This window comes from Engraulis encrasicolus, chromosome 24 (assembly GCF_034702125.1).
Source record: "Engraulis encrasicolus isolate BLACKSEA-1 chromosome 24, IST_EnEncr_1.0, whole genome shotgun sequence".
Lineage (NCBI taxonomy): Eukaryota > Metazoa > Chordata > Actinopteri > Clupeiformes > Engraulidae > Engraulis > Engraulis encrasicolus.
Genome location: NC_085880.1, coordinates 15,009,820 through 15,022,319, shown reverse-complemented (window position 1 = coordinate 15,022,319; position 12,500 = coordinate 15,009,820). Strand labels below are relative to the sequence as shown.

The window sequence follows — 12,500 nt, the reverse complement described above, 5'->3', positions numbered from 1 at the left end:
TGTGTGTGTGTGTGTGTGTCAGGCACGTGCACTCCAATACGGCAGGGGAGGCACGGCCTCACCAGCTCCAGAGAGAATGATGAGATGCAGTTAATGTGAATAATAGTAACAATAACAGCTATTGTTTTCGAGCATCTGCACCATAACTACCATTTGAGCAGTATTTAAACAGTTTCACTCATTTTCAATCATTTCCGTGGCCAAAATCGTAATATTTGCCCATTTCATGTCAAATTGCTCCGAATACGCTGAATTTGGGGCAACTCTGAACTGGCCTCACCCAGGATTGCGCAATCCCTCGTTAACAAAGTTGCGCGCATGCGCCATGTTGCTCGTTCTGTGAATGCAACCTGGTAATATTGTATTAAACGTTTTTATACACTTAATAGAAGTATGTATGGTGTGCCCTCATTTCCTGATATTTTTAAAATATTTTCTACGTGTGATTATCATTTCTTTACTCTGGACGCTTTGGCATAACGCCCACTGAAATATACAATGGTGAGGCGAGCAGTAGCCTGGCCGCAGACTCCTTCTGGTGTTGAGTCTTGCTGGACAGTTACGTCATAGCGAATCTGAAGTTCACAGTACAGTCAGTCGGTGTTGTTGGCTAGCTTGTTCACGTTGACTGCTACAAGTGGATTTCATAACGAAACTAAGAGCATTCTCAAAGTTGGATTTCCAAGGGGAAAATATGTGATAAAGAATGGAGGACCGACAGAGCTGAAGGGTTTTCTACTCAGGTGACCGGTCAGAATAACTACCCGATCATTTCAAAGTGAGTGGTACAACACTGCAGAAAATATTGTTGTTTCCCCTGTGTCTTGTTTGCAACCGGCGAGAATGTGTGGAAGACCATTCGCATGGGATTTTACGACTTAACAATTTACTAAGGACTAAGGAGCCTCACGAAACACAAATCCTCGCGGCTACTCATATTCAATGCCAAATTGCTTTGGACGTTTGGGGCGACGTTTGGGGCTTTGGATGAACAGCACCGGCTAAAGTAACGTTAGCATGCACAGCGCTAAAGTGAAGGAAAAGAGCGGCGCATGGACCTGATGCACGAGTTCAGGTAGGACCAATTTCCTATGTGTGTGAAGCCTGTGTTTGTGAGACCCGTGGGGAGGGAGAGAATCCGCCGTGATTCTTGTCCAGTGTGGTAGCTTTTGTTATGGGCACCGGATTCTCCTCATGTGCCCGGTAACTGTTTGTAAAGTTGAGTACAGGGTACCGTTGAGGTAAATCAAATATACCCGTGTAACTACAAGACTCTGATTTAATTCCAAGGTGTAGGCATAACAGAAATGACAGTCCCAAAATATTTGGTGACCATATCGAAGCGTGTGTAATATCTGTTTACTTTGACATTCGCTTCCTGCCACACCTTTGTTCCACATCGCTTGCCGTAGCCTCGTACAAGTAGATGTAGGCCTACATTTGCACGATAATCCAGTTCGTATCACGAAAGCTATCACACCGGTTTGTTCGCCGTGGTGCTCAGTGGTCTATATGACACCATGTTTTGAATCCTGTGTGTCTTGAGCATCCGCCGTGATGCTCAGTCTACATTGCTGCTGCTGTGTGGTTTATGTGAGATCACTGTTTGAATCCTGTGTGTGTGTGTGTGTGTGTGAGAGCAGTGGGCTGTGAAGGAGCTTACACTCTCCACTACTCTCCCCTCACCTACCCTCCTCTTCTCCCCTCCTTTTCTCCTCTCCTCTCCTCTCCTCTCCTCTCCTCTCCTTTCCTCTCCTCTCCTCTCCCCCTCTCCTCTCTTCTCTCCTTTCCTCTCCCCCTCTCCTCTCTTTTCCCATCTCCTCTCCTCTTCTCTCTTCTCCTCTCCTCTCCTTGAGCTCCTCTCCTCCTCCTCTCCACTCCTCCTCCTTTCTCCTCTCATCTCTTCTCCTCTCTCTTCTCCTCCCCTCTCCTCCTCTCTCATCTCCTCTCTCCTCTTCTCTCCTCCTCTCCTCTCCCCCCCCTTCTCTCCTCTCCTCTTCTCTCCTCTCCTCTCCACTACTCTCCTCTCCTCTGCTCTGCTGTCCACATTGGTGCTGTGTGGTATATGTGAGACCACTGTTTGAATCCTGTGTGTGTGTGTGTGTGTGTGTGTGTGTGTGTGTGTGTGTGTGTGTGTGTGTGTGTGTGTGTGTGTGTGTGTGTGTGTGTGTGTGTGTGTGTGTGTGTGTGAGAGAGAGATCTAATAGCATTTTCTCTGCAGAAATGCAGTAAGCTTATGTGAAAATATGTAGGCCTACCTTATGTTAAGAAATCTGCTATGACATATGGAACTTGTCGGTAGGCCTATTTGGCAATTATTTATTTGAAAATCTGATATTGAAAAAGTTGCCTCACCAGCCATAAATCCCAGCGCACGTTACTGGTGTGTGTGTGTGTGTGTGTGTGTGTGTGTGTGTGTGTGTGTGTGTGTGTGTGTGTGTGTGTGCAGGAAGGGGACACTGCTCTGCATGATGCTGTGAGACTCGGGCGCCAAAATATTGCGAAGATGCTGATCCTCACCGGAGCACACACATACCTCACAAACACAGTGAGTCAGATATACTGTACACACACACACACACACACACACACACACACACACACACACACACACACACACACACACACACACACACACACACACACACACACACACACACACACACACACACACACACACACACACACACACACACAAACTCACTGCACTCCAGCATACAAAGACATTTAGACTTTTGTGGGTGCATGTTTGTGTGTGTGTGTGTGTGTGTGTGTGTGTGTGTGTGTGTGTGTGTGTGTGTGTGTGTGTGTGTGTGTGTGTGTGTGTGTGTGTGTGTGTGTGTGTGTGTGTGTGTGTGTGTGTTTTTAGGCGGGGGTCCGAGCGATGGAGCAGCTGCAGTCGTGGCAGTCAGACGTCATGGAGACACTTCAGAAAACGGAGACGCTCCGAGATGTGGCACAATAAACACACACACACACACACACACACACACACACACACACACACACACACACACACACACACACACACACACACACACACACACACACACACAGAGAGAGAGAGATACAACCAAAGATACTCTATTCTAATAATAATTCTATTCTGCATATAGATCGTCTCTGATACAACACTGTCATAACGTTCAGAGTCATGTAGGGTCCATCTTTGCAGTGAATTTTGCGTATAGCCGATAGATAAATTACATTACATTACATTGCATTTGGCAGACACTTTTTTTAACCAAAGCGACTTATAATCAGTTATAATCATATCTGACATCCCCAGTAGAAACGACGTGCACAAATTGAGGTGTAGCGTTATTTCAGGCACATCAGCTGATCTGACTCAGTTGATCACCTACCCTCTATTCTGACTATTCTGGCCACACTCAAAACAAGATACTTTGCTACAGTAAAGCTATCCAGTATTTTCCCATGAAGCAAAGTGGAGTTAAGTTGTCCCACTGGGACTTGAACCCGGATCTTCTGGGTTACCACATTGGGCCTCTGACCACTACACCAAAGACCTTGGTTTGTCAGTCAGAACCAGAGGTGTCGAAAATAAAAGAAGACGTAAATTCATGGTGTAAGGACAACACTAGCATATGATATTACATAGCTGTGTTAGACCAGTTAGTCCATTGTACCTAATGAGGTATACCGGTAGATTGTGTTGTTACTGAAAAACCTAAAACCTAAAAACCTATCAAGGACCCATGAAAACTTGATCCAACCAGTGCAGAGTCAGCTGATTGTAAGACCGTTACACAAGTATACTCAGATTGGTTGTGTTGTAAGGAAACTGTGTTTCTTGTTTTTACTTTTCCTTTTCCTTTTACTTTTGCCACCTCTCGTCAGAACCCCTCCCCACAACCCGTAATCAACTCCCTTCACTTCCGATTGGTCACATGCAAACAAGCCATCTTTTCTAAAGCTCTCCAGTTTGTTTGCAACTCGTGCTTCATGCATTTCCGCAACCCGCCACCTCCCCAGCTCCACCTTGTCATGTCATGTACGGTACATATAATATGGTGTGTATTCATGTTGCTCTGTTCATGGGGGAATAGTTGGCTCTGCCAGTATTAAATTCGGCATTAGTGTTGCACGGGTGGGTTTGTTTTTAACAATCAACCCGACCCAACAGATATTCCAAACAGCCTTGATTCAATAAAAAAATAAAAACATACAGAATTTTCATCTCTTGTGTTTCCTGACTCTCATGGACCTGTCAGAAGTTGCTGTAGCGTTTTGGAGTGCACACACATCCAGGTTAAACAGGTGCCGGACTGAACACGATCAAATAAAAAAAAAGGAGTAGGTCCACATGTGAACCGACACCTGACGAAAACCAGACTGGTCAAAACGTTGAGTAAAATAAACTGGGAGCAGCAACAGTGTGCGGACATTCTTCTTTTTTTCCTGTCAGAAGTTATGGCACGAAAATTGCCTCTCATAGAAAATACATAGTGCAATGCAAAGCTTACATCCCGCTTGGTGGAATCATAACCATTCCCGTAAAAGGTTTCCATTATGTGTGTGTATGTGAATAACAAGACAGCACAACTGGTTATGAAATATGATTATTTTTTTTTAGTTTATCATGATGAGGAAGATGAAGATGGTGCAAGCCTGTGTGTGTGTGTGTGTGTGTGTGTGTGTGTGTGTGTGTGTGTGTGTGTGTGTGTGTGTGTGTGTGTGTGTGTGTGTGTGTGTGTGTGTGTCTGACACTAATATGTGTGTGCACGCTTGCATGCAGCATGTGCGTGCGTGTGTGTGATACTAGTGTGCACGTGGTGCTAACGTGCGCGTGTGTGTGGCCGAGGAGGGGTCATTGACAGCAGCCAGCACGTGTAGTGGTGTGCGCGTGTGTGTGTCGTCGTGGCGTGCGAACCACAGTGGCGACTCCGCGGCGGCCATCTTGCTTTGCTCCTGGTGGTTTCTGGGAAAACGGCGGCTGCTGGTGGCCTCCACTTCCTGCTTTGACAGGAAGTCAATCTGGTAGGTGGAGATGGGGGTGGGGCTTACGCTGGGCGCTTCCTCATGGCAGAAGCAGAAATGATAGAGGAGTTAGAAACACACGCACGCACACAAACACACACACACACACACACACACACATTATAAACACAAACAAACAAACACACCCATGATAAAAAAAAGACTCACCTCATGGCAAAGGCAGAAATGAGAGTTGTGCTGGCGACGGTCATCTACACACTTCTTCCGGCCCAGGCCCTGCACACACACACACATTATAAACAAAACACACACACACACGCACACACACACACACACACACACACACACACACAATACACACATTATAAACAAAACACACGTACTGTGACGACCCCATGTGCCATCTCCAGGCAGTGGCATGTTAGTGCACAGCAGAGCCATGGCCTGATTACCGTAAATCCTCTAATTGTGGCCTGTATTCCATTACTGGCCGGGATTCTAATATTGGCCGGTCTCGCGGTCGGCGGAGGTAAATTGGGGCCGGTCTCTTGTACAGGCCGGGTCTAAAAATCCGTTTACCGGATATCTCACGTTGTTCTCAGAATCCACAACTGTAATCATTTAGCTGGTTAACATTAGACATTGTTCCTCACTCCGAAAAAGGACTCATTTGCTACTATAAAACAAACGGTGCACACGCCAAAGACTAGTTATTACATGTGAGCAGTGTGTTAATATCAGCTGAGCGACCGCTTCGCAGCTTCTCTCTCTCTAGCTTTCCTGCAGACGCGTGGGTAACCTATAGCAACAACACGAGCCCAGAATACAGCCAGAGGCAGATAGTTCGGCAGATGGGACACACAAAAGGGCCTTATCGTGCACTTTTGAGTAAAAGCATGAAAATCGGTAGACATATCCCTCTTGATATGCTGATTAATGTTAGTGTTGGAGGCGTCGCGAAAAATGCATCGTTTTCAAGATGGCCGCCAAATTCAATATGGCCGACCCATATTAATGAATCTACCTGATATTTGGTAGTAAAAGCATGAAAATCGGTACACATATCCTTCTTGATATGCTGATTAATATTAGCATTGGAGATGTAGCGAAAAATGCATTGTTTTCAAGATGGCCGCCAAATCCAGTATGGCCGACCCATATTAATGAATCTACCTGACACTTGGTATTAAAAGCATGAAAATTGGTACATATATCATTCTTGATATGCTGATTAATATTAGCATTGGAGGCGTTGCGAAAAATTTTGCATTTTCAAGATGGCCGCCAAATCCAATATGGCCTACCCATATGAATTAATCTTCTTGACAATTGGTATTAAAAGCATGAAAATCTGTACACATATCATTCTTGATATGCTGATAAATATTACCATTGGAGGCATTGCTAAAAATGCTGTATTTTCAAGATGGCCGCCACATCCATTATGGCAAACCCATATTAATGAAGCTACCTGACAGTTTGTAGTAAAGGCATGGAAATTTGTGCACAGTTACTTTTTTATATTTTGACTGATAAATCAAGGATTGATAAATCCTTCAGGCACTTTTAGTAAAACCATGGAAACTGGTGCACATTTACTTCTTGATGTGCTCATTAATATTAGAAATTGAGGCATTGTGGGAAAAAACACATTTTCAAAATGGCCAACTAAGATAGTGTTTATAAGAAAATACATATTTTTCTAAAAAAATATTTTGACATTGCATATAATTAACACTCACAAAATACCATTGAAAATGATTAAACATTATTGGCATGTTATCAAATGAAGTGATACATATGTTATGGTTTTGCCCAAACTGTGTCTGCCACCACCACAATAGATTATTTTCTGCAATGTGATAACTTTAGAATAGGTGCAAGAGTTTGCACCACCTCTTGTGTTCTACCACTCTATAATAGGTACATGAATTGAAGTGTTAAAGCCTTACACTTTGAGGATTGTTGACTTTGTTTGCATTATAGGTTTTGTACAGATGGACAGATATGTATGAAATGTTCTCTGCTAATACTTTTCAATCGGTACACTGATTGCATTCTTGAGGCCTCAAATAGGTTATACGGCAGTAGCGCTATGTACAAATCCAAGACTTTTGAGGGGCTTGTGGGATGTACAGCACCTCTAGCGCAAAGTGATAACTGCATAGGCTTTGTACAAATTCCAAAAGGGCCAGGATTTCAAGATTGCTAGACAGAAAGTTAACTTGATTTGTTAATTCATGGACATTTTTATGATTGCTTACTTCAAAGAAACTAATTGTTGATGACTACTTCTAGCTGCACAAGGTTTTCAAACAAACTGCAATCCTGCACCCAATGCAAGTTGTATGGTAAGCTTATATCTTGCCTGGTTAACACAAGTTGATCTCACAAGTGATATAATCTGGTGGTTAGGCAATTTCTCATAGTAAAGTTGTGATTTACGATTGCCCATGGCAGTTTATAGGTCGTTAAGAATGTGGTATTTGGCATATGTGTAGCCCATATCCAATCATGTCAGTTGTATCTATTCAAACAAACTGCAGCCATCACCTTTACACCCCTACTCTTTCTCCTGATTGCACCCCAAGATCTGGTACCCTCACTGAGGGATGGAATCCATGCTACATTTTAAATCAGAACAATTGTGTAAAGTAGTAGGATTTCACAGGTTATACTATGGCCAACATCAATCAAACTGCCAATAATGCCTAATTAAAAGATTGACATAAACTTTGAATAAATGGTGAATGGCACAGTTGGAACATGATGGCCATCAAAAAGTCAACTCAGGGTATGTAAAATATAACTTGAGTGAAAAGTTTACATGTACAGTATTAGGATTCATTTCTAGACCAGGATAATGATGTGAAGATTTGGCGTCTGTGTCTGTGTCTGTGTCTCGCGTGACAACCGGTGCCGTACGGCAGTCTGCACACTGTGCACAGCTGGTGTGTGAATGTGTATGTGCTTTGAGTAAACTTCATAGTTGTGATACTGTGCTACATAAATACATATTGCAATATATTGTATTGTAATACGGGTCAGTCATATTTTATTTTTGTTCATGGCCCCTAATATGAATAAGCATCTAATGTAAAGAAGTAACTATGTGTACCAATTGTCATGCTTTTACCACAAATTACCAGGTAATTAATATGGGCTGGCCATATTTGATTTGGCGGCCATCTTGAAAACAATGTTTTTTTTCCTGCGACGCCTCCAATGCTATTATTAATCAGCATATCAAGGACATGTGTACCGATTTTCATGCTTTTACCACCAAGTGTCAGGTAGATTCATTAATATGGGTTGGTCATATTGGATTTGGCGGCCATCTTGAAAACGACGACTTTTTTGTGACTCCTCCAATGCTAATGTTTATCAGCATATCAAGAAGGATATGTGTACCGATTTTCATGCTTTTACTACCAAGTGAGAGGTAGATTCATTAACATGGGTTGGACATATTGGATTTGGCGGAAATCTTGAAAACAATGAACTTTTCGCGACACCTCCAATGCTAATATTGATATCAAGAAGCATATCAAGAAGGATATGTGATTTTCATGCCTTTACTACCAAGTGTTAGGTAGATAGGTAGATTCATAAATATGAATTGGCCATATTGGATTTGGCGGCCATCTTGAAAATTAATAAATTTTTCATGACGCCTCCAATGCTAATGTTAATCAGCATATCAAGAAGGTTATGTGTACCGATTTCCATGCTTTTACTACAAAGTGTCAGGTAGATTCATTAATATGGGTCGGCCATATTGGATTTGGCGGCCATCTTGAAAACGATGCATTTTTCGCGACGCCTCCAACGCTAACATTAATCAGCATATCAAGAAGGATATGTGTACCGATTTTCATGCTTTTACTCAAAAGTGCACGATCAAATCATCCATCCGCTGGACTAAAGGGAGCGCGACCATTCAGAAAGAGATTTTGCCTTGGTTGCAAAGTTGTGAGAGCCCTCGTCATAAATGCATTTGGCGGTTAAACTTTTACTATGCGTTGCCAGTGGAGGAAAAATAGGCACGCTACAGTATTAGACAATAATATGGCTACTTCGCTTAACCTTCATATTTCAGTAACGTGCGCTTCACACATAGAGATTGCTTCAGGCCACGGACCGGAGACAGACATTGTGGGCTATATTTCCCCGACATTTGGCTGCAGCAAGAAACAGTTTGCCTTGCGAAGTCTGGGGGTAAAATAGGGAGTGAAACAGCCACAGATATTGGAATACGACCGTCAATGTCAATGTTGTTGCCGCATCTGGTGTCCATAAACTCAAGGCGAGAATGGGATTAAAGACAAACAGGAGGAAGGGAGGAAGGGACACGCCTCGTGAGTAAAAAAATGGACCGACGATGGTCTCCTAGTCATTCGCAAAATACCGTAACTGGTATGGTAACTTTAGCCTACTTTTTCAATAAATAAACCAAGTATTTTACTGGTTCAAAATACGGTAGACACATGGTTTTATTCATTCCACTGGTAGTCTGTTTTGCTTAAATAGGAATATTGGCCTGTCTCTAATTCTGGCCTCCTTCCAATTATGGCCTGGTCCAAGATGCACTTGAGTAAATACAGGCCCCGGCCAATAATAGAGGATTTACGGTAGGCTAATTGTAATTACCTCCACCTGCGGGCAGGTGTAGGCTTTAAAAGCCATCCTCTCCCTCTCTCTCATGAGGCACTCTGACCTCAACTTCACCACTGGCTCTTTCTTGCTCTCCTCACTTCTATACCCTCACTCTTTTGATTCTTTCTTTACAGCTCACATATTGATACTGACGCACACATTGCATACATCATTCACTCTCACACACCCGTTCATTCATTCCCCTAGACACCTGTTTCTTTGATTATTGTGGTTCAATAAAAAATACCATTGAACTTTGAATCTTTGTGTGGTCTCCTCTTCATGTTGCGCCCTCAAAACGAGCTGGGTTCGTAACAGTACACACACACACACACACACACACACACACACACACACACAAGCACATTACAGTCATTGTTCCATTACACCCACCCCATCAAACTGGTGAATACTGTGCAGTAAAGATGAGCGGTTGTCATGGGCGGAGTAAGGATACTGCGACCCTGCCTCTCGTCCCCCATTGGTTGGAGAAGATGGATGTGGTCCCGCCTCTTGTCCCCCATTGGTTGGGGAAGATGGATGCGGTCCAGCACCCAGGGTTCCAGCAGATACAGGATTGTGAGGCTCCATATCGTCACTCCTCCTCTTTTACACACACACACACACACACACACACACACACACACACACACACACACACACACACACACACACACACACACACACACACACACGGCCATATAACCATATTCCATGACACTCATAAAGACCTGCAGGATATTATAAATATAATACAACAATATAACGCGTGCGCGCACGCACACACACACACACACACACACACACACACACACACACACACACACACACACACACACACACACACACACACAGGACATATTCCATGACACTCATAGACCTGCAGGATATTATAAATATAGCACACAAATAGAACACGGACGAACACGCACACACATCACACACACACACACTCTCTCTTTCTCCTCCCTACCATATCACACACGTGTCAGCTTCCTTCTTTCTTCCTTTCCTTTACTTTCCTTTGCTTCCTGATCTACTCTTCTGTAATGCGTTTTTGAGTGTATTTGATGAGTTTGAAGAGAAACATTCCGTTTATGACATCACAGCTCCACTGAGTAAACAGGGTCTTCGTAACATTACAGTTGTACACAAATTGGGGGGTTAAAATAGTGCAATATGAAAAAAAGCTTAGGCCATATGAGCTATGAGATATGAGCTATTCTAATGGGGGCAGCGATTGTTTACATTTTTTTTTTTTTAAATGAACGTAGGCCTACTCCAAATATTTTCCCAAAAGGTAGCCTACCGCTGTTTGATAGTTGTCTGCTGATGTTGACCTTTTGGATGTTTTTGGGAATAAATAAAAACGTTTTTTTTTAAATGTAAACAAAGCGCTGCCCCCATTACAATGACCAAGATCTCGGAAAAGGCTGAAGAAGAAGGGAAAAAACTCCAGGGTCCAGGGTAGTGTGATATTACAACTGCATGTTGACATTGACTGAACTGGTCCTTCAACCCTTGAAAGTTGCTCATGTTTTTGTTACATATAAGGTATCCAGGCCCATAGAAAAATGATAATATGGCTCCTGTGCAGCCTTGTGAATTTATGTGTGACATCACACTTGCCAACCCCATAGGCTATGTTTTGAGGATGATGCATACAGAAAGAGGATAAGGATAAGGAGACAGGAGGTGAATCAGTTCTCGTTTTGAGTTTTGAGTCTTGAGCGAGATTGAAATGCACATGCAAAACTGGCACGGCCAAGAAATATAATGCACATCTTTCACCCATGGTCTAAACATCTGATCAGAATCGTAAAGAAAAGTGTTGAAATTATTCATTCAGAAGCCCCAAAATGCAACGGGTCCACAGAAATGAGCCAAGGACAGTGATAATTAAAAATAAATAAATTATTTTCTCTGCATGTGAAATGGGCAAATAACTCACTGAGGTAGGCTACTGTATAGTTGCCTGATTATCACTTGCAATCGAGAAGGTGTTGCGTCACTAGGAGGGCGCAGCCTGGCTAACTGTATAGGCCTTCTTGTTTATTAAATTCATCAAACTCTACTGTACAGCTTATCTACACTGACACTAAAATTCTACACATCTGGGTTTTTGTTTTGAGAGTTTGGCCTAAAATGTGCATGCAGGGTTAGTGGTGATGAGTAGAAAAGTAGCCTACAAGAACCTTCACCTTACCTCCAATGAATGCAACTTCCATTTTTATAAATAATATAATATAATATAATATAATATAATATAATATAATATAATATAATATAATAATATAAGTAAAATTTGATCTTAGCAGATTTTTGCGCTAGGTGGCAGCAACTTACTGTAAGGGAAGTGTCGTAAAGGTTACAGAAGAAATTCATTTCCTTTTGTTGCCGGAAGTTATGATGTTATGGTGCATGTTATGTGTAGCTGGCTGTATTATAAACGTGGACTTATATAAAACCAGGTTCGTGCTCGGAAGATATTGAAAAGGTACAGATATTAAACCGATTTTCATATTACGGCGTTGTCGCTCATTTCCATTGACATCTCGGCTTGAAATTGGTCGCATTGAAGCCAGTGAACAAACTGATCAGATAATGCTAGCAGCGATGCTAGAAGGCTAACGCCAGTGGTCGCGAGGCTCCGAGAAACTTCTGGGCTCGAGCTTCTGTGATGGTCGCCTGACGCCGAGCATGAGCACCGACGAGAACAAGGCTCAGGGTCCGGTAAAACCGGACAGCGCGGACCTGAGTGACGGCAATGGCGATGACAACAAACAGGTGAGTTTAGGAACGAGCGAGGCTAAGTAACCAGTGTCAAGTGTCAGGTGATTCGTGGGACTCCAGGTAACTTGACTTCAAGTTTTAGTGACAGG

At 42.9% G+C, this 12,500-nt stretch overlaps 3 protein-coding genes across 3 annotated transcripts in view; 2 read left to right on the top strand and 1 right to left on the bottom strand.

The window, feature by feature from the left end:
* The window catches only part of ankrd2 (ankyrin repeat domain 2 (stretch responsive muscle)), a 13,089-nt gene extending 10,124 nt beyond the window's left edge, over positions 1-2,965 (top strand). The window contains exons 7-8 of the mRNA XM_063192080.1: positions 2,450-2,548; positions 2,870-2,965. Coding sequence (XP_063048150.1) covers positions 2,450-2,548; positions 2,870-2,965 — 195 coding nt within the window. The remainder of the gene's footprint in view (positions 1-2,449; positions 2,549-2,869) is intronic.
* A 1,651-nt stretch (positions 2,966-4,616) lies between these two features.
* Positions 4,617-12,063, bottom strand: tex36 (testis expressed 36). The gene is made up of 5 exons (XM_063191601.1): positions 11,965-12,063; positions 10,592-10,732; positions 10,012-10,224; positions 5,170-5,238; positions 4,617-5,040 (listed from the first exon to the last, which is right to left on the bottom strand). Exons 2-5 carry the CDS (start codon positions 10,592-10,594, stop codon positions 4,783-4,785), a joined length of 543 nt encoding a protein of 180 aa, XP_063047671.1. The 5' UTR covers positions 10,595-10,732; positions 11,965-12,063; the 3' UTR covers positions 4,617-4,782.
* Positions 12,064-12,311: 248 nt separating this feature from the next.
* Positions 12,312-12,500, top strand: part of edrf1 (erythroid differentiation regulatory factor 1) — a 45,258-nt gene continuing 45,069 nt past the window's right edge. The window contains exon 1 of the mRNA XM_063191600.1: positions 12,312-12,405. Coding sequence (XP_063047670.1) covers positions 12,319-12,405 — 87 coding nt within the window. The 5' untranslated portion in view covers positions 12,312-12,318. The remainder of the gene's footprint in view (positions 12,406-12,500) is intronic.

Bases quoted from the DNA above. Each gene is read 5' to 3' on its own strand.
- tex36 (XM_063191601.1), bottom strand. The intron at 5,239-10,011 runs GTGGGTGTAATG...GTGTGTGTGCAG, and splicing joins GTATTCACCAGTTTGATGGG to GGCCTGGGCCGGAAGAAGTG. The intron at 5,041-5,169 runs GTGAGTCTTTTT...TTCTGCCATGAG, and splicing joins ATTTCTGCCTTTGCCATGAG to GAAGCGCCCAGCGTAAGCCC.